Consider the following 23,512-nt stretch of genomic DNA (forward strand, 5'->3'; position numbering starts at 1 on the left):
TTTAGTTTGGTCGCCCCTGATCAGGCATCCTTGTGGCTGTAGGAGGAGTGGCTGTGAGCACACATTAAAATCCTCAAGCACTGCACTTTGAAAAGTCAAGCATGGAGGAGTTCATAGGAAACATTTTCAACATTAACTCTTTGAGTCTTAAATCTCCATTCTGGCAAGGGTTGGGAGGAGCTTGGTTGTGCTTTAGAGGCCACACAAGCCTTTGGTGGCTCTTTCCTCTGCTTCTGGAGACCTGCACTTACTCAGCACTGTTTAATACCAGTGCCACGTGGTTGTTGCTCCCCAAGAACCAGGCCTGCATGGGGGCCATACTTCAGTGCTTGCAGAAACCTTTGAGAGCTGCAAAGTACCTTCCTGGAGATTCTGGTTATCCCATATGGTTTTTTGGCATTGGAGGAGGTAGGGAATATGTATTGGATATGTCTCTGGAAAAAATAATTAATTAATTAATTGGTTATCGAATTAACTTCTGTACATTTTATTGTATTTTAGAGGTCTGTGGCTAAGGATTTTTATTAGGGGTTGAAAATTATTAGAATAACGCTGTAGTGCTAAAAGCTGGGTCATTGCAGGAATTAACCTTTGTTTGCTCTCAGAAAGCTGAATGATCAGAAACAGTCAAAGGCTGCCAAATGCTCAGTCAGTCAGTATAATCTGGAAAGGAATTTGAGTCACTGTATCTGTGTTACACTTCACTGATTTACCAGAAGAGCTACTGCAGCAAAATTTACTTGGGTTTTATTGAAGACATCCTCCAAAAAATTGTAGCCGTAGTCTTTTAACTGTGCTTAAGATTGCAGCAAGTGCATTTTGGCACGTTGGAGGTTTAACTCTCTCTTGTAGTTCAGAAATTCTTGTCCATCAGAGAGCCTGGTTTGGATAAGCATTTAGTAAGTATTGCATGTTTGAAGACAAACCATTAAAAAAAAAAGAAGAAAAGGAAAACCTGAAAACACTTAGGTGAAATGTTCTATGAAGTGCTTCTTATTCATTTGAAAAAAGTAATAAAAATGAAGTCCAAGAAATATCCACTAAGTTATGGACTTGAAAGTGATTGGAAAATACCACTTTTGTATCTGAGGAAGGAATCCGACCCTACAGGGGACATGCTGAAGATCCCTTTCAGATTTTCCTCAATTTTTCACACCTAAAAGGATAATAATATTTTACCATATGGATTGAATGTTTAGGTGTAGTCTCTGTATTTTTGTCTTCAGGAGAAAGGTCTTCCATCATTTCCCTGGCTGTAGAGAAGGCTTACTACTAAGCTAACCTGCTTACTAGCTCCTGCTTATTTCTCAGGCTCTGAGTGGTTAAGTGTTTCTGAATGTAGCAGAAGTTTGTCTTCACCTTGAGAGAATAGATTTAAAAGTATTATAGAAATTTAAATTTGCGGTTAATGAACAAATTGATTTTATACAATCATCCAGTGTCAGTGAAGCAAATCCAGGTCTAAAATGAAGCTTACCAACCTACTTCTTAATTATTTCCTAGCACATAGTATTACAAGGCATTTGTTTCTCATTAACCTCAAAGCAGGGCCAGGATTTATTCTTTAAAGCCTTTTCTTCTCTTGTCTCTGGGTATGAAGTACAGTCATGTTCTCTCACAGCACAGCATGTAGGTGGGGAGGTTGGTCAGCCTTGCAGTTAACTCTTGTGACAGACAGGGCCAGCAGGAACAGCCTCCAAACTTGCCAAAACTTCATGGGGAAAAAACACAGCATAAAAACAGAGTGGTCTCTTGGCTCTCCAGTTTCCCCACTCTTCCAACCAACAGTCTTCCCCAGGAGCTGGGCTGCCACTGGCTCCACCCTGATACTTCGGCCTCTAAGAGAAAAAAAGTGAAATTCTTTATCATTGGAATATAAATTGTTATTCCTTTCTGTGCTACTGACTGCGATACCAGTTTTTCTTTCTGCTCTCTGGGCTAGAGCCTTTCTTTTCTAGCATTAAAAATGATACATGCTTGCCTGTGCATTTACAGTGCTTTAAAATAATAGCTCCAGACCAATTTGGGTTTGTGGGCTGCATGCAGATGCATGCTGGCTGCAAGAAACAGGAATTGCATCAAGAGCATCACTGCCTTCAGGCTCCTAATTAAATAGCCTTCAAGTAGCCATCTGCGGATCCTTTAAAAAGAAATTGCACAAGTATATTAACTCCTTAGTTGTCCTTGAAATGAGAAATCTGAAATTAGTAACAGTAATTAGTTGTCCTTGAAATCTGAAATCTGAAACCTGTAACATTCAGGTGATGGAGGTGAGTCCCCATTCCTGGGGGAATTGAAGAGCTGTGTCTATGTGGTCCTTAGGGACATGGTTTGCTGATGGCCTTGGCAGTGCTGGCTTAATCTTAGAGGTCTTTTCCAACCTAAATAAATCTACGATTCTCTGTGATGCTGGTGTTTCACAAGGCAGGAGCAGGATTCCCAGAATTACATGTTCTTTCCCTTTTTTTCTTATTTCGCATCTTTTCTCCTGTATTGAAGTCCCAATGTGATCTTAAAAATTGCACATCTATGTTGTGTCTGACCAAGTCCATGATAAAGTTTCTGTTTCCTCTCTGGCCAATTGGTAGGGCTCTTTTTTGGTTATATCTCTATTAGGAAAAAAATTCAACAAGGAAGAACATAGGGAGGCAGACCAGAAAATAATATGATATTCCCTCTGTGGGTCCATTTGTGGCTGTGTGCAATATTGCCTCACTTTGGACTTTCCATCTTGAAAATCTTAAGGGGAAAATGCAAGTAAAGAAAAGTGAGAAGGAGATCTTAAGCGCAAAACATCTGTGATATAAAGTTAAAATAGAAGTCTTCAGCGTGGAAAGTGATGGTTGAAGCAATGTGTATTGAATTTTTGTTTGTTATGAAGAGATCAGTCATCCTTCTATCAGCACAATGGCATGGAGGCACTCAAGGAACTTACTAATTCAGTAGCAGGTCTAAAACAACTGCAAAGAATTACATTTCTGAACGCAAGAGAATTTTTTGTTACAGACAAATTGTGTCAGTGGATTCAGTAGCAGTTAAGGGAGTTAATGGTAGACAGGTCACAGCAGCCAAAATAATGATCTGACTGCAGTTTCCACCCCTGGAATTTCCATCTCTGCTGATTCCCAGAAGGTGCAAAGATGTACCTGGGGAGTAATCACTGTGTATCTGTCTCCTCTTTTCATTCTTTTCAGTAAACATGGGCTGTGGTTGCAGCCAGGGCTGGAGCACACCATTAGACAGAGCCTGGCTCTGACTCACACCACTCATTTTATGTTCTTAGTGCAGGATAGTCCTTAATGCGTAACTAGAAAGATCATTTTAATTGAAAATATGATTACCCAGAGAAAGCAAATGGATGTGAGGGTGTTTTTTTACTTTCTTGTGGGTTTTCTAAATTATCTTAAATTCCTTCAGAAGCCAACTTAGACTTTGTTTACTTCTCTTTCCAGTATTGCCTTAGGATATAATGTCAGTGGGAAAGCAGAACCCATTTATTACGAATGTAGAATTGCTCTAGGTAATTAAAGCTAAATGGCAACTTTTCTAATTTTTTTTTTTTGCTGGAGGACTTAGAAGAAAGAAAAAATGATTTTATGCTGTTTCACGTGATTTGTGTTCAGTTACCTGAATTTTGAATGAAAGTTTCAGTTCAGTACTATATGTTTCTAAAAATAAAAATAAGGGAAAAGTAATTTTGCATGTTTCAGCAGCAGAAAGAATAACTTCAGGTACTTTTTTTCAGTAGTGTAATAAAGAATGAAATGATGCTGTATTTATATGTAAATCCTGATGTAACAGGCATCAGGATGGTAACAACCATGAGAATCACAGAATAGTTAGGGTTGGAAGGAACCTCTGAAGATCATCTAGGTCATAAGTGTATATGTATGTCCTTTATTGAATTTAAATGCAAAAATTGCTTGAAACTAATCCTTTGCCAGAAAGTTTTGTAGCTATGTTTTCACTGTTAATTTTTTTTGAGAGAACAAACTTTGCCTTGTTTAAAAAATGTCCTTGCTTTAAAGAAGCACCAAGAAACCCTGCAGGGAAAAGGAACGTTGGGCTCATTGATGCACTGATGCAGCTCCCTTAAGTCAGCAGAAGGAAGATTCAGCTGCATTTAGAGGAGAATTCACAGCCCCGAAATTAGACAATGTTTCTTTTTTCCTTGGGTCCTCCATGTCTTCTCCTGGAGCATCTGGTTACACACTGGAGCTGGGTGTTGTGGTTTCCTCAGGACATTCCCATCTTGGTCTGTTGCTTAAAAAAAAAAACAAACTAACCTCAATCTCACCTAAAACTGAAGATTAAATACTTAGATTTAATTTTGTAATCCCTTCTGCATTTCTTGGTTTTTTTTTTTAATCTTGAGTAAGTCCTTTTGCAAGAATTTTCATATAAACTATCCAGAGAAATACTTATCTCTGAACAGACCTTCATCAAAACTTTTGCAAACTTTCTTGGCCACACCTAATTTTCCCAAAACAACAAGTATTATGAGAATTTTAAAACAGCTTTACCAAATCCAAGGTTATGGATTGCATCAGCTGGCAATGCATGCTTCAAACCGTACATTATTGGTACAATAATATAATTAAATTTATGATGGATGATGAAATTTGTGAAAGTATTTCTACAGCAGATTGGTGGTTTACAGTGGATGATGATGATTCCACCCTGTGGTTAGTGCTCTTAAATTCATTGTGTTTATTTTCTTTCCTTAGTGCATGGTTCTTCTCTCTCTTTGGTGTCCAGTACATCGTCTATTTATTCTACAGTGAGTATAATGAAATGAAGTGTATATTTATTCATCAAAATTATTGAATTGCCTGGTATTGCTGTGCTAGTTTTGCCATTCAAGGAGCAGGAAAAAAGCAGTTTTCATTTAACTGTTTTCTGAATACTAGTTAGGAAAGGAATGTTTATGTTCTTGAAGATGCCTGTGGATATTTAGCACATTAAACACAGACTTCAGTGGCCTAAAAGCAGCCATTGATTTTTTGAGTCTGTATTTAATGCCATGCTAAGTAGGTTTTGCTGCAAAGTACCTCAGTAGATATGAGGAGATTTCAGCTTTGTTCTTTATAGCATCCCAAAATTTGCTGAATAAAGTCATCCCATCCTTATATTAATGATTTACTACTAAAGAAGTTCACTTTTCAATGCACAAATATTAATAATTCTAAAGAAAGGTAATTTAGTCACTGTGCCAGTAACATTTTCTCCACAAGTATGTATTCATTTTGGTTATCTGATCCTAAAATGAGGCTTGCTGGAGTTTGAAAGTAGCAGGGGAGCACTCAGAGCTTCAGGTTCCTGGGTACAAGGGGCCCCAATAGTGTGTTTGGATGGGTGTAATTTTCCTGGTGGCTGGAAGTGGGCATGTTTTCTTAGAAACAGTAGAGTGTGTGACTTCCTACCCCATAGTTGTCCTTAGCTGATAACTGTGGTTAGAAACAGGCCATAGCAGCCACAATTCTATCATGCTGACCACAGTGGCATCCACTTGGCATCCTCACAGCTGGCTGTGTGTCCTCACTTTTTCATTGCCACAGTGCCTTGGCAGCACCCAAGTGGGAGGAATTTTTAATGGTTTTTTTCACATGACTTTAGAATGCAAAAATGCGACCTCCTTCTTATGGAGAGCTGAGTGTGGGATGAAGGAAATTGCCTAGGATCAGCCAAGTTCTGTGACAGTCCTGGTTCTTCAGAGCTTCCTGCAGTCCCTTGTGGACAGAGCCAGGACTTCTTCACACTTCCATGACTGACATCAGAGGTGCCCTGGTCAGCAGGCTGAGGTGGAGCCCAAATTCCTTCCTGCAGAAGGAAGTACCTCCAGCAGCCTATTTTCTTTTTCCTTGAGAGTAAATCAATTAGGAGACTAAATTAGACTGAATATGGATGAGGAAATCCAACTTTGGGAATTCATATTAGAGTTCTTGAAATACAAAAAGAAAATTTGCATAAATGTGTCAGGCCGGTTATGTTGTAATATCCTCACATACTTCCTTTTATTTTACAGCCTGAAGAGAAGTGCCAGTCAGAGGTAAGAGCACATCCTCTTTGACAAGCATAAATGCCACTGTGCATTGTCTGTCCTGCTGTTTTATTTCTCCTTGCTGTGATGCACTAAAGTGCTCTCTTGAAACCCTCAGATTCGCAAGCTGCGGAGAGAATTGGATGCATCCCAAGAAAAAGTGTCAGCTCTGACAACTCAGCTGACTGCTAATGTGAGTACAGCTCTGAGGGCAAACATTAACCTGGAATGCATTTAATGCAACAATTACCACCCAGGTTCTTTTAAGTGACAAAAAAATTTCATGTGCATAACATTCAGTTTGTATTACTGATGTGTTCAAAGAAATAACTGCACGCGTGTGTGGGACATGTCCAAAAATAGCAACTTTTGCCCTACTAAATTATCTTACACCTTTCCTTAAAAACTGAGTTATTATAATAATAATTTGGATTTGTACCTGTGTAAGCCATCTTAAGGTCCTGAGAAGATCATTGAGGACAGGGTCTTTTTTTTAAAAACAGTGTCTTGCTTTGACTTTTGGGTGGGATGAGATACAGATAAAGATTATAACTGGTAGGAATAAAAGTTAATAGAAACTTGGACTGAAATGCATTATGTTTCTCTGTTGCATAAAGATGTATCATGATAAATAATACTGGCATAAGGGGCTCTGGAAACTGATCTAAAGTTAAGCCTGAAGAACTGAGATACCTGACTTTTTGTCAGTGTAGACAATACTTCTGCTTGTTCCTTTCAGGAATTTGAGGGATAAGTAACTTAAGACACTCAGGGGAAAAAAATACTTGGAATCCAGGGGGTATTGAAGCAATACTGTATGACCCTGAGCAAGTTTGTTTGTGTATTCTGTGCTGTAGTCGCAGATAGCAGGAATCTGCAACACAGAAGCTTGCAAGGAAAATAAGCAGTTCTAGAGTAAATAAGCTGGAGATGAATAGCAGATCAGATCATCCTGACATCCTGGTTTATGGGAATGAATAAACATCAGAAGCTGTGCTGCTTGAAGGGGACTTCCCTGTCCATCAGCTCTGGGAACTGGAGGAGTGCAAAGCTTGGGATAGGAAAGGACAGGTTCACCTGAGCAGTATCACAGGAAAGATTCAAGGGGAAATCTGTGCTGTCCACTTTAGGCATCACAGTGCTTCATCCAGCTTGAAAATGGGGCTAGAAACTAAGAACACAGTTATTACAGAGAAGTTAAATAAAAGGGCTTTGGCTGAATGAAACCGCTTAGTTACTGTCCCAAGAGGAAAAGAAAACAGTTTACACATCTTTCTAAAGTTAAATCTTGTATTTGCCTTTCAAATACAAAGGGGATGGATACAGGAATTGCTTTTCCCCCAGAAGATTCTTTTACTTGTGGGAAAGCAGGACCAGGTTCTCTTGCATAGGTTTTTAATGATGTTGTTAAATAACCCAGCATGTGTCCTTCAAACAAAGAGCTTGTCAGCTGAGCAGCTCATTTGGCTCTGCCTTGGCTTTATTGCATTCTCCTTCCCACAGTTCAGGGTCACTGGGCTGGTGCTCAGCACAGGCTGCTCACTGCCTGGCCCAGCTGCTCTTCATCTGCCCAAGAATTTCTGTGTGGTTACTACCACTCTCTTTATGGAGAACAGTTTTTAGTGTACACTCCTGTATGTTTTTGTTTAGATTGGGTCATTTGGGTTTTTGTGGGTTTTTCTTGTGGGCTTTTCTCAAAAAACCAAAAAAAACCCCAAAACCAACAAAGCATATAATTTATTATTTTGATAATATTCCATTTTTGCTTAGTTCACTTTGCTAAAATTTTACAGTGTTTTATTCATGCTATTTAAACTTCTTAGACTTGAGCCTGCCCCTGATCTGTTCATAAATTGGCAACAGAGATGTTGCTATAATTGTCCCAGTATTAAATTTCAGTCTTTAGCCACCTCTTTCCAAAGAACATCCTTTTTCCATGTAAAAGGCAAGGTCTGTTCCCAAAAAGATTGAGACTAATAAATGCTGTTAGTTCTAAGACACTTGGACATTTCCTTTAGACAGGATTCCATTTTAAAAAGGCAATTAAAACTTCGACAATTCAAGTTAATCTCTTCAGTTTACAGGTTTTTTCCTGAATGTCCTTGCATAGACACTGCAGTTGTTGATGCTTGTCAAGCTGTCAAGGGCATGAATTTGAAAACATTTTGCTCCAGCTATAGAAAATGAAGATACATTTTTTTCCTTAGCTCACTGAATGATTTCAAGATAGGAATAATTGCAAAATCCAGTTTTGAAAGAGCAACTGGTTTTTAAGGCTCAGGTCAAAGCATTAAGGGTTTGTGTCTGTTACTAATCCATGCACTCCTGCTTGCCCATTTATTTTTTGCTTTTGAAAAGTATTGCTGAGGATCCCTGAATATCAGCTTTGTTGTTCCCTGTTCATCCTCCCCAACAGAAGCTGTGCACTCTGTGTTTTTAAAATAAATATTTAGATTTTCCTATGTGTGTAGTGTTAGGTTTTGAATTACTTTTTGCCATTTTCTCACAGTCTCAGCTCTTCTTATTTTCATAGGGGCTGATGGGAATGAGAGCTGCACATCCCCATGTTATTGTACTGCTCATGTTTGTTTTCATTGTGAATGTGAGAACAGTTATTTAGGATAAGTCAACTGTGTGCTGCTGCTGAATGAGTCTGTGAATGGTTTTGCTATGCTGTATTTTTTAGGTGAGAAACTATCTTTTTCTGCTTGGAAAGATTTCACCATTTTACTTGTCATTGTGCATGTAGAATTATTTTTACTAGATAAATGAAGCTATTTTTTAATGGTTAGTGTAGATTATTATGGCTAATGAGACAAATATGTATTGAAATACACCTGTGATCAGTTATGTATACATATGAATACCTAGAAAACAGTGCCATGTCATGGCTGCAGAAATACAGTTTCTTACATTCTTTTCCATCTTCCCAATCTACTTTTCCTTCCTTTTGCTTCTCAGTCCTTTTCAATTCCTAGCTGATGTCTTTCATGTAACAGACGCTGTGTTCTCCATGCTTCTTGGGAGAAGAATGTAGAATCTTTTTCCCAGGAAGTACATTTTCTTCTTTCCTTGGGAAAAGAAAAGAGAGTAATTGGCCAAGCAGCAGGAATTTTGGATGATAGGTAGCAAGCTGACCTTGGCTGGAAGCGAGGTGTGCTCAGATATTGGAGAAGTCTTGGAGTTAGATGCAGGTGCATCATCTGGCAAAGTATATGTTCTCCTGGTGGGATAAACACAGTGAGAACCTCCACCCCTGTGATTGCCAACATCTTTTTGCCTTAATTATCCACAAAGGAAAATACTGATTTAGTTGGAGGGAAATTTCTACCTGACTCTTCTCTATGCAAAAACTTGATTTATGTTTTATTGTTGGCAAGCATTTCTTTCCATAATGTGTGCTCTACTCATTTGACCTTTTCTAAGCAGTGTTGTTTTCTCTGCACCATTTATACCACAAACAATGCCATGCACTGGTGGACTGATTAAATACCTGCAGAAATACTCCTTTCTGGGGGAAGAGAACTGACTCCTCCTGTGTGGTTTGATTTCAGGCTCACCTGGTGGCAGCGTTTGAGCAGAGCCTGGGGAACATGACGATCCGACTGCAGAGCCTGACCATGACAGCAGAGCAAAAGGCAAGCTTCAAAAGCATTTGGAAGTCTTCATTTCTGTTTCCAGCATTGTTGCCTGTGCTCCTTCTGTAGTTGTGTGGGGGGAAAAGTCACGAACATAAGTCAGTTTGACTCAGCTCCCTCATTTGTGGTGACAGAGTAAAGTGTAATAAATAATTTGTATAAAACACTAATTTACTGCACTGGGATTTTGTGGCAACTGATCAGGTTATTCCTAATGATTGTTGCTTTGGACACAGGTCTTCAGCATTGCATATTTCTGTAATATATTTCATCCCAATGCATCCATACATGGGCATGTTTGAAAGAAACATCAAGAAGAATACTTACAAGACTGGCAGCATTGTGATTTTGGACAGTATGCTTGAATAGACATTATTTCTGCATTACAGAACACATGCATTTTTTTGGTATCATAATGCCTAAGCTGTTTTGCACCCAGTTGAGAGTGTGCTTCCCCAGGTATCCCAAACCTCATTTTCACCTCATTGTACATATATGTTCCACAAATTCACTATGAACTATCAAAATTTAGATGGAAAAGCAGCTTCTTTGGTGTTCTTCTCCTGTGTACTATCATATGTTATTTTTCCCTTATTCAAGGACTCAGAACTGAATGAGTTAAGGAAGACAATTGAACTCCTGAAGAAACAAAATGCTGCTGCTCAGGCTGCCATCAATGGAGTCATCAACACACCTGAGCTCAACTGCAAAGGTGAGAGACAAGCACCACATACAGAGACTCCAGGGCTCTCCAGTGAGACCTCAGTCCTCTGGGTAATACCTGATGTAACCATCAGAGTTGCCCAGAGACCAGAGTAACCCACTAATTTACACTGTGATAAATTGCTGGAGGAAAATTTGAAGCATCTCCGATTTTAATCTCGTCACAAGAAACAAGGATTTGAAATCCACAATCCATCCATTGGGATAAGGGCTTGCCAGAGTGCTGGTTTCCCAAAATGTAGCTTCAGGATTGCATTATTAATGCCATTCATCACATTTCCTAGCTAATTTTGACACTGCCTGCATTGCTATCCAGGCCCTGGAGCTGCCCAGCCCGCGGACCTGCGGATCCGGAGGCAGCACTCCTCAGACAGTGTCTCCAGCATCAACAGTGCCACCAGCCACTCCAGCGTGGGCAGCAACATCGACAGCGACTCCAAGAAAAAGAAGAGGAAGAACTGGGTGAGTATGTTGTAGGAGACTGTGTGAGGTTTTTGTGAAGTTGTCAGGACATGCACGGTGTGACCATGTTCACAGGGGTCCAAGGATGAGGGAAGAGATGAGGATCTGACTCTATGTTTCAGAAGGCTGATATTTTATGATATATATTATATTAAAACTATACTAAAAGAATAGAAGAAAGGATTTCATCAGAAGGCTGGCTAAGAATAGAAAAAGAAGGAATGATAACAAAGGTTTATGTCTCGGACAGAGAGTCTGAGCCAGCTGTGATTGGCCATTAATTAGAAGCAACCACATGAGACCAATCACAGATGCACCTGTTGCATTCCACAGCAGCAGATAACCATTGGTTTACATTTTGTTCCTGAGGCCTCTCAGCTTCTCAGGAGAAAAATCCTAAGGAAAGGATTTTTCATAAAAGATGTCTGTGACAGCAGAATGAAATCCAGCTCCTTCGTGCCTCGTGCAGCAGGTTAGCACAAGGACTATGCACTGCTTAAATCCTGGGTAAACTCTTCTGTGAAGGCTTAACTGAGTTGTAAGTGATGTATACCCTTGTGTCGACTGCATAGGATTGAATTTTAGCTTGACAGCTGTCAAAGATCAGGTCTGGCTAATAGGGTGTCCAGTCCTTTAAGGAAAATGTGACATCTGTCATTAAAGGAAAACAAACTCACAAGAGAAGGTCATTCTTGTGGGTTTTCTTTTGTTTATATCTCGTAGGGCTTTCTTATAAGTGAACATATTGAACAGTTTAAGAGCTCTTTGTCCAGAATTAACTTGGACTGCTAAGAATAATATAAAAAATACTGATCTTTAAAAATTTTTTGTGATGGACATCTCTTTTGGAAGTTTTTGCGTTACTTACCTGTCCTTTCCCGTTTTTCCCTCTTTGCTCATCATGTACTATGTACAAGGTACCCTGTACTGGAGGAAAGGTACATTATCTTCAACTCCATTTTCAATTAGACCATAACTGCCTTAGTGACCTAGTCTGATTGTAGTTTGGACTGAAGTCCCTAGATCCTTTATTGTAGTCAGTAAAACAATCCACCCCTTTCTTCCCACTGGATTTAAATCTCTCTGGATCTCTTGGGTGTACAGATAAATCTGTAGAGATGCAAAATGTGGTTAGAGCTGGTAAAAGCTATTTGCTCAGTATTCTCTCACAAATGTTGATGAAACTCCTGAACTGTAAGAAAGAGCTTCCTGAACAAGTTCTTGGTTTTATTTCTCTCTTATCTCAGAGGTTTCATTTTGGTATCTCTTGGTATTGCCACCTGCTTCACAAAAGAAGCATTTCCACTCTGCCTCTTAAATAATTGGTAGAATGGAAACAACATCTTGTCCAAATCATTCTTGTACTGTACGTTAGTATATAGACAAAGTAAATTGCTGTAACTTTTAAATTTCTAGCAACGCTTAGTTTGTGACACAAAACTTTGGTAGTCATTAAGCCTTGGTTAAGATAAACACTTTTTAAAATTCTTGTTTAGCTTCTATTTTTTGTTACTGTAACCTAGTGGATATGGTCTTACATCAGCCCACATTTCTCACTCATCAGATAACTATTTTTGAAGAAGGTTAAGGGAACACTTTTTTATTACAAAGTTAAATAAATAAAGTTTTCATTAAGTAGAAGAAACAGGACAGTATTTTTATGTTGTTATTAAAAATGAGTGCATCATTGCTGTGAAATGAAGATTGGAAATTAAAACATTACAACAAAGAATATGAGAGTTGAATCTGATTCACACATTCTTTATTTCACCAGTGCTGAAGAAGTTCTCAGCCAAGGTCTTTGTGTTCTGTGTAGAAGCAATGCAGATGTCCATTCAGAGCTGAAACACCAGAGTTTCAACATTTGTCATTGTAGGAGTCTTTGTCTAGCTTAAAAAACTGTTTTCAGTTCATATTAAGCCAGCCTGTGTACGTATGCAATTTTTGCAGTGGCATTAAAAGGTGTACATGGAGTATCCTGAGTGGGAGGGGAGCCATGAGGATCATCAAATCCAGACCTTGATTCCATGGGGATTTAACTTTTAGGGCTCCCTAAAAGTGAAACTGTATATCTAAGAACATTGTCCAAATGCTTCTTGAACACTACCTGTTGAATTGTAACTTTGGGGTCACAGCAGTTTAATGACTCGAATATTAATTCTTGTTTGGAAAATGGCAGTCACATTACTAAAGGGTATTTTAGTTGCAGGTAGGTAGAGAAGTTGCAGTCTTTTCTTGTGGTGAAAGACCTGTTCCTGCAAGGAAAAATACACTTTTAATACACTAAAAATACACTTGGCTCTTAGCCAAAGCACTCTGCCTGAGCTAAGGAGAAAATGTAATTTAAATAGTTAAAGAGTTTGGATCTGGTGTCTTCCTCAGGTAATGCAAAACAATGGCTGTATGTGGTTTGAGACACCTGGTTTTGGAAAATAGAGGGTTCTGGTTTTAAAGTAACTGTTTGTCTTTGTTAATCATTGGTCGTGTTTGTCTCAGTAATCCAGAACTTCCCTTATCAGTGGCTTTATCTGTTAAAACGTGTCTTTTTTCCTTCCCCCACTTCCTTTTGCTTGCACTTCTTCCGGCAGGTCAATGAGGTAAGGAGGACCTACTTTAAACTCGGAGCTACAAAGCTAACCCCCCATTGACACCACTAACCCTTCCAGCACCATTAACCTGGCCTGGGCCCTGTGCCAGCACAGCTGCAAGCTGTCACCATGCTGCTGGAAAGCTTGTTGCACTGAGCAGAGTTTGCTATCATATAGCTCTTAAAAATTAGGAAGCATCCCTAGCCACTCCTATTGACCTTATTAATCTGATAAAATAGTTAAGGGAAAAAAAAGCTTTTTTTATTTTTCACCCATGTTACTGTGTATGTAAGTATGGCTGTAGCATCTGGAATATTTGCATGTTGAGTTTTTACTCTGTGGCTTTTTTTGCCTGGTTTCACTCTTAATGATGGACGTGCTGCTGTGGTCTTTTTTTATTTCCAGTTGCGCAGCTCCTTCAAGCAAGCTTTTGGGAAAAAGAAATCTCCCAAGTCAGCATCTTCTCATTCAGACATTGAGGAGATGACTGATTCTTCCTTACCTTCCTCACCAAAGCTACCACACCACAACACCACTGTTTCAACACCACTGCTGAGAGCTTCTCATTCCAATTCCCTGTAAGTGATTTTTGTAATTTTTAGACAGAAAATGGCATGAAAGGCATCTTGCTGCGTTGGTAGAGGAAAGGCAGAGGACAAAAATGCTGAATTAATGTATTCAGAGATTTAAAGATGCATGAGCTGACTCCCAACCCAGTACCTTTCCATTAGTGTCCAGGAAGTCAAAAATCATTGCGTCAGTACTGAAGTGTAAATATTTCATTGGGTTGCTCTCTCAGCAGAATGTACTGAGTATCGAGGATATTTATAACCAAGGTGACCTTGGGGTGCCAAATTAGTTGGATCTCTTGCTGTTAATTAAACAAACCAGGTCAAATCTGGGATTTTGTTTCTCTTGTCTAGACACAGCACATACTGTATTCATCTGCCATGACAAGTTCCCAGTTCTATTGACAAATAGATAAAGGATAGGAAATCGAGCACTGTGGGTTAGTGATACAGATGAACTCATCTGACTGCTTGTGCCTGGTGGATGGAGATGATCCACTCCTCTTTCCTTCTGTAGTTTCCCAGCCACCTGTGCCTGGTCCTTTCCATGGCCACCTGTGAAATAAAGTTTACAATTCCCTTGCCACGCTGTTTTCGGTGTGAACTCACATTTTAGAATGTACATGGAAAATCTAGTGAAACAGCTTTTATGTTAATTTCATCAGTAGCTTTGTCACTTGAGCAAGATAAATAAATACAGAAAGCTGTAACAGGCAGTATTGTGAAACCTGTAATTAGCAGACAGCCTCCTGACCTTGGGAGGTCGTGCAGAGCTTCCAGCCTGATTTCAGAACAAATGCATTGCAGTAGTTCTCCTCCACTTGTTTTCACATGAAGAAGTGAAAACAATAGCAATAGTTTCCAGCTGTATAACAGTGATGAAGTGTCAATAGCAGAAGATAATCCCCCATGATTTTTGTTTCAAAGCTTCTCCTGTCTCTTGAGCCTAACTCAGTGTGTTTCTGGTGACTACAGCAAGTTGTGCTTTACAGCTCTCAGGCCAGAAAATTGTCAAATGATGATCCCATCTGTCATCAGCCAAAATGCTGTGTGGGTATATCTCATCTTGCTGTGGAAGCCAAAAGGATAAACATATAAATATGTGAACTGGGGAAAGGATAGAGCACAAGTAAAACTGGTGTGTCTTATTGGCTTTTTGGCTTTTTGGTGGGGAAAACATCTCTCATGAAACTGATTTAGGGAGAGACTTGTTAGGTAAAATCGCCCTTAAAGCATGCAGCTGTGTGATTGATCTTTATACAGATACAGTTATAAATGTGCTGAAATGTTGTTACTCACTCAGTTTTGGTTTTTGGTTTGTTTTTTTTTGTGGGCGGAGAGAAGAAAAATGCCACCAAAAATTTTTTAAGCATAAGTTCTTTAAAGCGAGCAGGAATTTATCATGCTTGAATAGGTGTAGAGTTCCAAAGCCCTCCAGAGCAGTTCAGGGAAACCCAGCTGTGCACACCTGGTGAGCTTTAAATCTGTCTGTGAACTCATCAGTCTCCAACCAACTGCTGTTAAATGCCTGCACCCCCTTAATTTATTTAGATTTTGGCTTTAGAAATTTTCCTTTATAGCAACTACTGTGAAAAAAAAAATGAAGACTATCCAATAGTAGGTGATTTCAGAGAATTCTGTTTCAGATGGCGATTAAAAAAATTAACCCTCAGACATCTTTGTTTCATCAGACTCTAAAATTTCCATGGCCTGTTTAATATCTGACTTATGGCATCACTAATTCAATAAGCCAAAACTGCTACCTGCTTCAAGCAGAATAAAAAGAATGACTCCTCTTCTGCTAATAAATCCTGGAGAAGCAGCAGAAGGCCAAAACTGTGCCAAAACTGCTACCTGCTTCAGCAGAATAAAAACAACTCCTCTTCTGCTAATAAATCCTGGAGAAGCAGCAGAAGGAGAGGAAGGAGTGTGTGTTTGTTGGTGTCGTGCAGCATTTCGGAGTGCACGGACAGCGAGGCCGAGACGGTGCTGCAGCTGCGCAACGAGCTGCGGGACAAGGAGATGAAGCTGACAGACATCCGCCTGGAGGCCCTCAGCTCTGCCCACCAGCTGGACCAGCTGCGTGAGGCCATGAACAGGATGCAGGTGAGGAGCAGCCACCCCCATCCTGCAGCCTGTGCCAGTGTTAAACCTTCGTTAAAAGTCAGCTTGAACGCCTGACATCGCTGTCCTTGGCTGCAGCTTTTTCAGCCCCATGACAGGATTTTGGTGGACAGCATTTTGGGGACAGCATTTTGTTGGCTGTAAAAATCACAGAATCACGAGTTTGGAGGAGACTTCTTAGATCATAGAGTCCAACCCATGCCCTCACACCTCACACCAGACTATAGCACCAAGTGCCATGTCCAGTCTTTTTTTAAACACATCCAGAGATGGTGATTCCACCACCTCCCTGGGAAGAGCATTCCAGTACTTTATTATTCTTTCAGCGAAAAATTTCTTCCTAATATCCAACCTGTACCTTCCCTGCTATAGCCTGAGACTGTGTCCTCTGGTTCTGTCAGAGACTGACCCCACCTGTCTGCAGCCTCCCTTCAGGAAGGTGTAGAGAGCAATGAAGTCACTTCTAAGCCTCCTCTTCTCCAGGCTAAACAGCCCCAGCTCCTTCAAATGTTCCTCATAGGGCTTGTGTTCCAAGCCTTGTTGCCCTCCTCTGGATGTGCTCCAGTGTCCCAAGGTCCTTCCCAAACTGAGGGCCCAGAACTGGACACAACACTCCAGGTGTGCCCTCAGCAGGGCTGAGCACAGGGGCAGAATGACCTCCCTGCTCCTGCTGGCCACACCATTCCTAATGCAGGCCAGGATGTTTCCATGCTCTCTGCCTTAAGGTAGTTGCATTTCAGTGTAAGTGAATCCCCACATATTTAGGCATTTTATGATACTTTGAAAAGTTTCACAGAACAGACGTTTTAATAATTAAAACATGATGCAAACACCATTTCTGCTAAACTACCATTTATTCTTAATTTTCTTATGTTGCTGTCTTATAATCATGTTTTCACTGTGCCTTCTAACGTCTGACTTGTCTCTTCCAGAGCGAGATTGAAAAGTTAAAAGCAGAGAACGATCGGCTGAAGTCTGAAAACCACGGCAGCTGCAGCAGGGCTCAGTCTCAGGTTTCCATCTCCTCCTCTCCCAGACACTCCGTGGGTCTCTCTCAACACAGCCTGAACCTCACGGAGTCAAGCAGTCTCGGTGAGCTTAATGAGAAGGGTGCTGGGGCAGGTTTTATCCTGCACTTGGAAGGCTTGGGTTGGTTAGCCATGGAAAAATGAGAGCGTGAGGATTATTAACAGCTGAGGTGTGGAAATATGTCACGAGCTGGCACAGAGCCCTCTTTTAAATTTCATCGTAGGTCTGCTACACCCTCGGTCAGAGGTGTCCAATTATGACCTCAGCTCTGAAAAGTCCTGTTTAAAGCCATTTAATGGTGCACATTTGCCAGGGGATATATCATAGGAAGGAAAATACAGAGTAACTGGCTAATAATTTTCAATGACCTTCCCTTTTCGAGAGGGATATGTGGCAGGGAAGTCAGTCAGCTTGGTTCTTGTGTTTTACCTCGGGGCATGTGAAGCCCAGACGTGTTGTGTTTGACTACAATAAACCAGAATAGTCTCCATTGTAATTGAGCTCCAGCTGTGAGGCTGTTGATGTTTCCTGTCCACAGACATGCTCTTGGATGACACTGGAGATGGCTCTGCCCGGAAAGAAGGAGGCAGGCACGTCAAAATAGTCGTCAACTTCCAGGACGAGATGAAATGGAAGGAGGTGAGTTGTGTTTCGTCCCCAGCTTTGAAATGTAGGTGACTTCAGAATGTGTGAGGGAACTCAATTTGCAAAGGACTTTCAAGGATTTTCTCAGGAAAATGGTTCCTTTGTGCATTGATAGTGATAGAGAGAGCACTTGGCTACCTCCAGCTTCCTTGGAGCTGCTGAGAGGGACCGAAATGCCAGGAGCACCAATCTTATGGAAGAACTTGACAAATCCAAACTGGGAGATCTATACCATATCATGCTGGTTTAAGTTGTCCCCTCTGGCACAAGTACCCTGTTTAGAATGACATCTTTCAGATGTTTTTCCATCCACAAGTACGTGAAAGAATCCTAAATACCCAAATAAATTGCAAATAATGTAAAGTTGCATCCTGTCTCGTGTGTTTAACATGCTTGAATGTATTACACAATCCTTGACAAGCAATGGCCTTACTATATCATATTTTTGAGCACCTGTAGAAGTGTGTTTAAGAAGCAACTTCATGTCTTCCTGAGGGGTGGGCAATAATGTGAATGATCAGAAATAAAATGGACTCAGGAGCTCTTTCCATTGAGTACTTATTTTGCATTAATTATTATAACCCTGTATAAATAGTAAAACTGCTGCTGATTGACTGCAATCACAGCAAGTTTTAGTAACACTTCAAATCTTATGATAGAAATTAATTTTCTCTTCAATTAATGTTTCACAGTGAGTGTAGCTGTAGAAAAACAGAAAAATTATATTTATCCTGATTTCTTTTATCTGCCTTAAAAATCACTTACAAAATGCAAAATGCTGTGATACATCAAATATAGAATATAAAATCTCTTTCTATATTACTAGAGCCATGTATACATTAGAGCCATGTATAGTTTATCTATATATATAAGTTTCTGTGCCCACAGCAGAATTTCTGAAAATAAATACGATTAACCTAGCAAATGTAACATCTTTGATTGTGAAGTCATGGAAGAATGTACTTGACATCTACTTTTCTGTCCAGAATATTCCGAAGAGACTTTCTGTCTCTTTGCTAAACTGTAATCCTCTCAGAGATTTTTTAATTGTTCATTAATTGATTAATGAATACCTTCAACTTAACATCACAGTCGCCTGAGTATTGTTTAGATTTGTGACTCCCAACACTGTAGAAAATGTTTATCATGTGAAAAGAATTATATATGCCATTCAGAATTCACCATATAGAGCACTGAAGGATGCACCATCATTTAGAAGTAAAAGGGGAGGGGGCAGGGAAGCCAGCATTTTAATTCCATTAAGTACACTTGTCTGATAGAGTTATTCCTGTGCCTTTAGGATTCCAGGCCTCGCTCCTTCCTCATAGGCTGCATTGGAGTCAGCGGGAAGACCAAGTGGGATGTCCTGGATGGGGTTGTGAGGCGCCTGTTTAAGGTCAGTGGTACAAAATCTGTGAGCTCCGCTTCTCCTGGGGGTTCTGGTGGTGCCAGGCTGTATTGAAATGTGTGCATTAAGCACTGTCCCAGCAGAGAAGAGGCCCCCAGTGCTGCCTGACCTCCTGTGTCCCTTTCCCACCCCAGGAGTACATCATCCACGTGGATCCCTTGAGCCAGCTGGGGCTGAACTCAGACAGTGTTCTGGGCTACAGCATCGGGGAGATCAGGCGCACCAACAGCGCCGAGACCCCCGAGCTGCTGCCCTGTGGCTACCTGGTGGGAGAAAACAACACCATCTCAGTTACCATCAAAGGTAAGCTCGCCTGGCCTGCCTGCTGGACTTCTCACTGTTGAGTTTTATCAGAGCTTGCTGTGTCAAGAAACTCAGAGGAGTAGAGACTTCGTATTGCGCTGCTTTTTGCTGTTCCTATCGTTTATTTACTTCCTGCTGTTTTCGTTTGATAAAGTCAGCACTTGGGATATGCTAAGTCTGTAATTTCAGCAAGTTTTCAACCTATAACTCTAGGGAAAATTACACACTCCACAGATCTTCAGTTGTCCTGGAGGAGACCTCACATCACAAAGGATGCAGTGGAGCTGTTTGAGCAGCAAAGTGCTTTCCAAATGAGTCAAGCCTCAAAATGTCATTGGCTCTTTATCACAGCTATAGTTGTTATTTCCTTCATGCAGGGTTAAAAAAACAAATAGATCTTGACCCTTTTGCTTGATTGGTCTTACTGAAGGGTCCTTCCTTAAGTCCCTCAGGAAGGAGGGAGCCCAAATTTTATGAAACTCCATAAAATCTGGATTTCTCAAAATGTATGGTTTTCAGAATTCCCATCGATTTTATTCTGTAAGACTGATAAAAATTTAGTATTTGTGTTTCTCATTTCGTTTCTCAGGGAAAAACTTTTTTATGAAAACTATGCTATGGAACTAAGTTCAGAGGTAAAACCCTCAATTGCTGCATTTTGAACATATATCAGTTTGCTCAAAGTTAGACCCGTGAAATCTGCAGACAGATGGTATTTGAGAGCAGTGCCAAACATTCTGCGGATCAACTTTGAAATTTGACTGAAAGCAGATTTTTGAGTATTGGTGTAAAAACCAGGTTACCTTGTATAGCAAAGCAGTGGGCTGGAAGACAAAATAAACTGTGAAATACATCAATTTACTGAGGCTTGACATGAACCTAGGATATTCCACTTATATAAAATGCATTGTCCAGTGATAAATCCTAACTGAAATATTGCATAAGGTCTAACTGTGTCTGTAAAGCTGCAGTTTGAGTTTATATTTAACTTGCACTGACTCGGCATGTGCCTTGAAGGTTCATAAGTGATAACAGTTTTCAATAAAATAGAAATGTATTTAATCAATTTATGGAAAATCACTTATATATACCTTTGAGATATAAAGCTGCCTATATAAATATTTAATATTCCAAGTAACCACCGAGGTGCAAACATTTCTCTGGGTGATCTGCCAACTTCCTTTCCTGCTGTTTATTTTGAAACCCTGTGTATTTTCCCTAAGCCAATTCTGCCTAAAGTGACTGCTGACATGGCATAAATGCTTATCAGTATGAGTTTTCTGTTAGAGGAGATAACTATCAGCATGCAGAGGAGGAGTTTAATTACAAGCATTTGGGAAAGTAGGGGGAGTTGATGATAGCTGGGTTGTTTTTTTTATCTAGTGATCCAAAAGTAAACAGGTACATTCAGGGTGAATGCATGGTGAAATGCTGTAAAATGGATGACTTGTGCATGAGAAGTGTGGCCTGGAATCCTTTGGTGTGGCAGCTTCCAAAGGGCCTCAGGGATGCAGCTGAAGGTTTAACCAGGCTGGAGGAGGCTCCAGGCTAAGGCCATGAGTCACCCCTGCACTTGTTTTCAGCCTTATGTGTGTGACGGTGTTCACAGGGCTCTTAGGATGAGGGAAGAGACAAGGAGCTGACTCCATGTTTCAGAAGGCTTGATTTATTATTTTATGATATATATTATATTAAAACAATACTAAAAGAAAAGAAGAAAGTATTTCATAAGAAGGCTAGCTAAGAATAGAAAAAGAAAAGAATGATAACAAAAGTTAGTGTCTCGGACAGAAGGTCCGAACCAGCTCAATGTGATTGGCTATTAATTAGAAACAACCAACATGGGCCAATCACAGATCCACCTGTTGCATTCCACAGCAGCAGATCACAATTGTTTACATTTTGTTCCTGGGCCCTCTCAGCTTTTTTTCTTCTCAGGAGAAAAAAATCCTAAGGAAAGGATTTTTCATAAAAGATGTCTGTGACATATGTGTGCCTCTCTCAACCATGAAGGATACTGGGCTGGGGAAGGCGTTTAGCTCTGAAGAGCAGCTTGCTCAGGTCCATTTGGGTAAGAGCTGGAAATGCCCCTAAGAGAGGCTGTTCCCTGCTGCAGGTGTCTGTGAGAACAGCCTGGACGGGCTGGTGTTCGAGTCGCTGATCCCCAAGGCCATCCTGCAGCGCTACGTGTCCCTGCTGATGGAGCACAGGAGGATCATCCTGTCTGGCCCCAGTGGCACGGGCAAAACCTACCTGGCCAACAGGCTGTCTGAGTACATGGTGCTCAGGGAGGGCAGGGAGCTGGCTGAGGGCATCATCGCCACCTTCAACGTGGACCACAAATCCAGCAAGGTGAGCGCACGCAAACCCTCTTGCACAGCCCACAATGAGAGACCTTTCCCAGCCTGGCATTTCGAGCTCAGCTTCACTCTCAAAGCATTATGTTTATCCTGAAGGAAATAATACTCAAAGGTTTTCAGATTCACTTGATTATGGGTCTGGAACAGCAGGCTTCCAGGTGTGTATTTAAACACCTAAAGGTGTCGTGATTTTCAAGTGTTTAGGAGTCTGAGAATTGCCCAGGAAGTTAAACACCTGCATAAAATTCCCAGAGACTTAAGCAATCCTTATTGCATGTGGGCACTTTTCCCAAAACCCTCAAATGCATCTCCAGGCTGTCAGGAGGTTCTGCAGCTGCAGGTATCAGCATTGTAATCGTGTGCTGGGTTTGGAGGGGCTGTTGTGCAGACACATTCCTGGGCAGGTAAGGCGTGTCTTTGCTTTTTTATGTGCTGCTGGTTTTGATGAGTATACTTCCAGTGATCATCTAGATTAAAGAAAAGGAAAAAAAAAATACAAATCTGTGTATTTGATGGCCTTAGGCATATTTTCCTCTGGAGGAAAGGGATGGTTGAAATTGTGGTTGTAAGCCACTGGTATGACTTCAGACATGCTTTAAAGCTGCTGAGAGCATTTCAACCACTCATCAGCAGCACCAAAAGCTCGTCCTTCATTCCAGCATTGCTGAAGGCGTCCAAATTTGGCCTGTGATGAGGGATGGTTTGTTCCAGATTAATTTTGTCGTCTGTATTTTGATGGAAAAACAGTTGCAAGATGATACAACAAATCTAGCTGGAATGCAGAGTTTGGCTTGGTATGGGGAGAGTTGATCAAGTTCCTGAAAAGAAATAAAAATATGTTTCAGACCTCTTAGGTCTGACATTGATGAATAAAAAACACAAGCTAAGTTACAAAATATTACCCCTCCTTAAGCCCTTATCTCACACAGGATTTCTGGCACAGTCTCTGAGTCTTCAGCATAACCTACAAAAGAGAAATAAAACCATATCTTGGGTTTTCTCATGGAAAATGAGAAATTGTTAATGAGAAATGTGATTTGTTAGATGTCAGAGTATTTTGCTTTAGATTTTGTTACCAAGCTTATTTATCTTAATTGATTTTTTAAGAAATGTGAAGAAAAGAATTATTTTTTGCTTCTTTTCTTTATATCTGCTTTGCAGGAACTCCGCCAGTACCTGTCCAACCTGGCAGACCAGTGCAACAGTGAAAATAATGCTGTGGATATGCCTCTTGTCATCATTTTGGATAATTTGCACCATGTTAGCTCCCTAGGAGAGATCTTTAATGGACTCCTAAACTGCAAGTACCACAAATGGTAAAGAAATAGTATCAGAACACATTGCAAATGTTAATCCTGTACTCAGAGCACTGCTCTTGCAAAATCCAATCACACAAAACCAAAGTCTACATTAATTTAGTAATGTGGAGGAAGATGAACAGGTTGTCCATATTGTGGACAGTGCTTCAGGGCTTTTTTCCTTCATAGAATAATCTATTTTTCTGAAATAAGTAATTTAAAATGAGTTGTATTTGCTTCATGATGTAGATCATTAGTCGTAAAACCCCATTTGTAGTGGAAGGTCCTGTTTTGGGACTTCTGGTTTGCTTCCAGAATTTGATGT

General features: G+C 40.4%; 1 protein-coding gene across 13 annotated transcripts in view; it reads left to right on the forward strand.

Annotated features, from left to right (window-relative positions):
* Positions 1-23,512, forward strand: part of NAV2 (neuron navigator 2) — a 390,183-nt gene that overhangs the window by 358,286 nt on the left and 8,385 nt on the right. For 8 of the 13 annotated variants that reach the window (XM_030948576.1, XM_030948578.1, XM_030948571.1 and 5 more), the window contains 15 exons: positions 4,728-4,780; positions 6,026-6,049; positions 6,159-6,233; positions 9,595-9,678; positions 10,279-10,390; positions 10,718-10,863; positions 13,452-13,460; positions 13,857-14,029; positions 15,973-16,126; positions 17,077-17,236; positions 17,712-17,812; positions 19,119-19,214; positions 19,361-19,529; positions 21,646-21,881; positions 23,051-23,205. In XM_030948576.1, the coding sequence (XP_030804436.1) occupies positions 4,728-4,780; positions 6,026-6,049; positions 6,159-6,233; positions 9,595-9,678; positions 10,279-10,390; positions 10,718-10,863; positions 13,452-13,460; positions 13,857-14,029; positions 15,973-16,126; positions 17,077-17,236; positions 17,712-17,812; positions 19,119-19,214; positions 19,361-19,529; positions 21,646-21,881; positions 23,051-23,205 (1,747 nt within the window). The remainder of the gene's footprint in view (positions 1-4,727; positions 4,781-6,025; positions 6,050-6,158; positions 6,234-9,594; positions 9,679-10,278; positions 10,391-10,717; positions 10,864-13,451; positions 13,461-13,856; positions 14,030-15,972; positions 16,127-17,076; positions 17,237-17,711; positions 17,813-19,118; positions 19,215-19,360; positions 19,530-21,645; positions 21,882-23,050; positions 23,206-23,512) is intronic. The other 5 variants (XM_030948583.1, XM_030948572.1, XM_030948575.1 and 2 more) reach the window with 1 other exon arrangement.

The sequence above is a fragment of the Camarhynchus parvulus genome, chromosome 5, assembly GCF_901933205.1.
Source record: "Camarhynchus parvulus chromosome 5, STF_HiC, whole genome shotgun sequence".
Taxonomy (NCBI): Eukaryota; Metazoa; Chordata; class Aves; order Passeriformes; family Thraupidae; genus Camarhynchus; species Camarhynchus parvulus.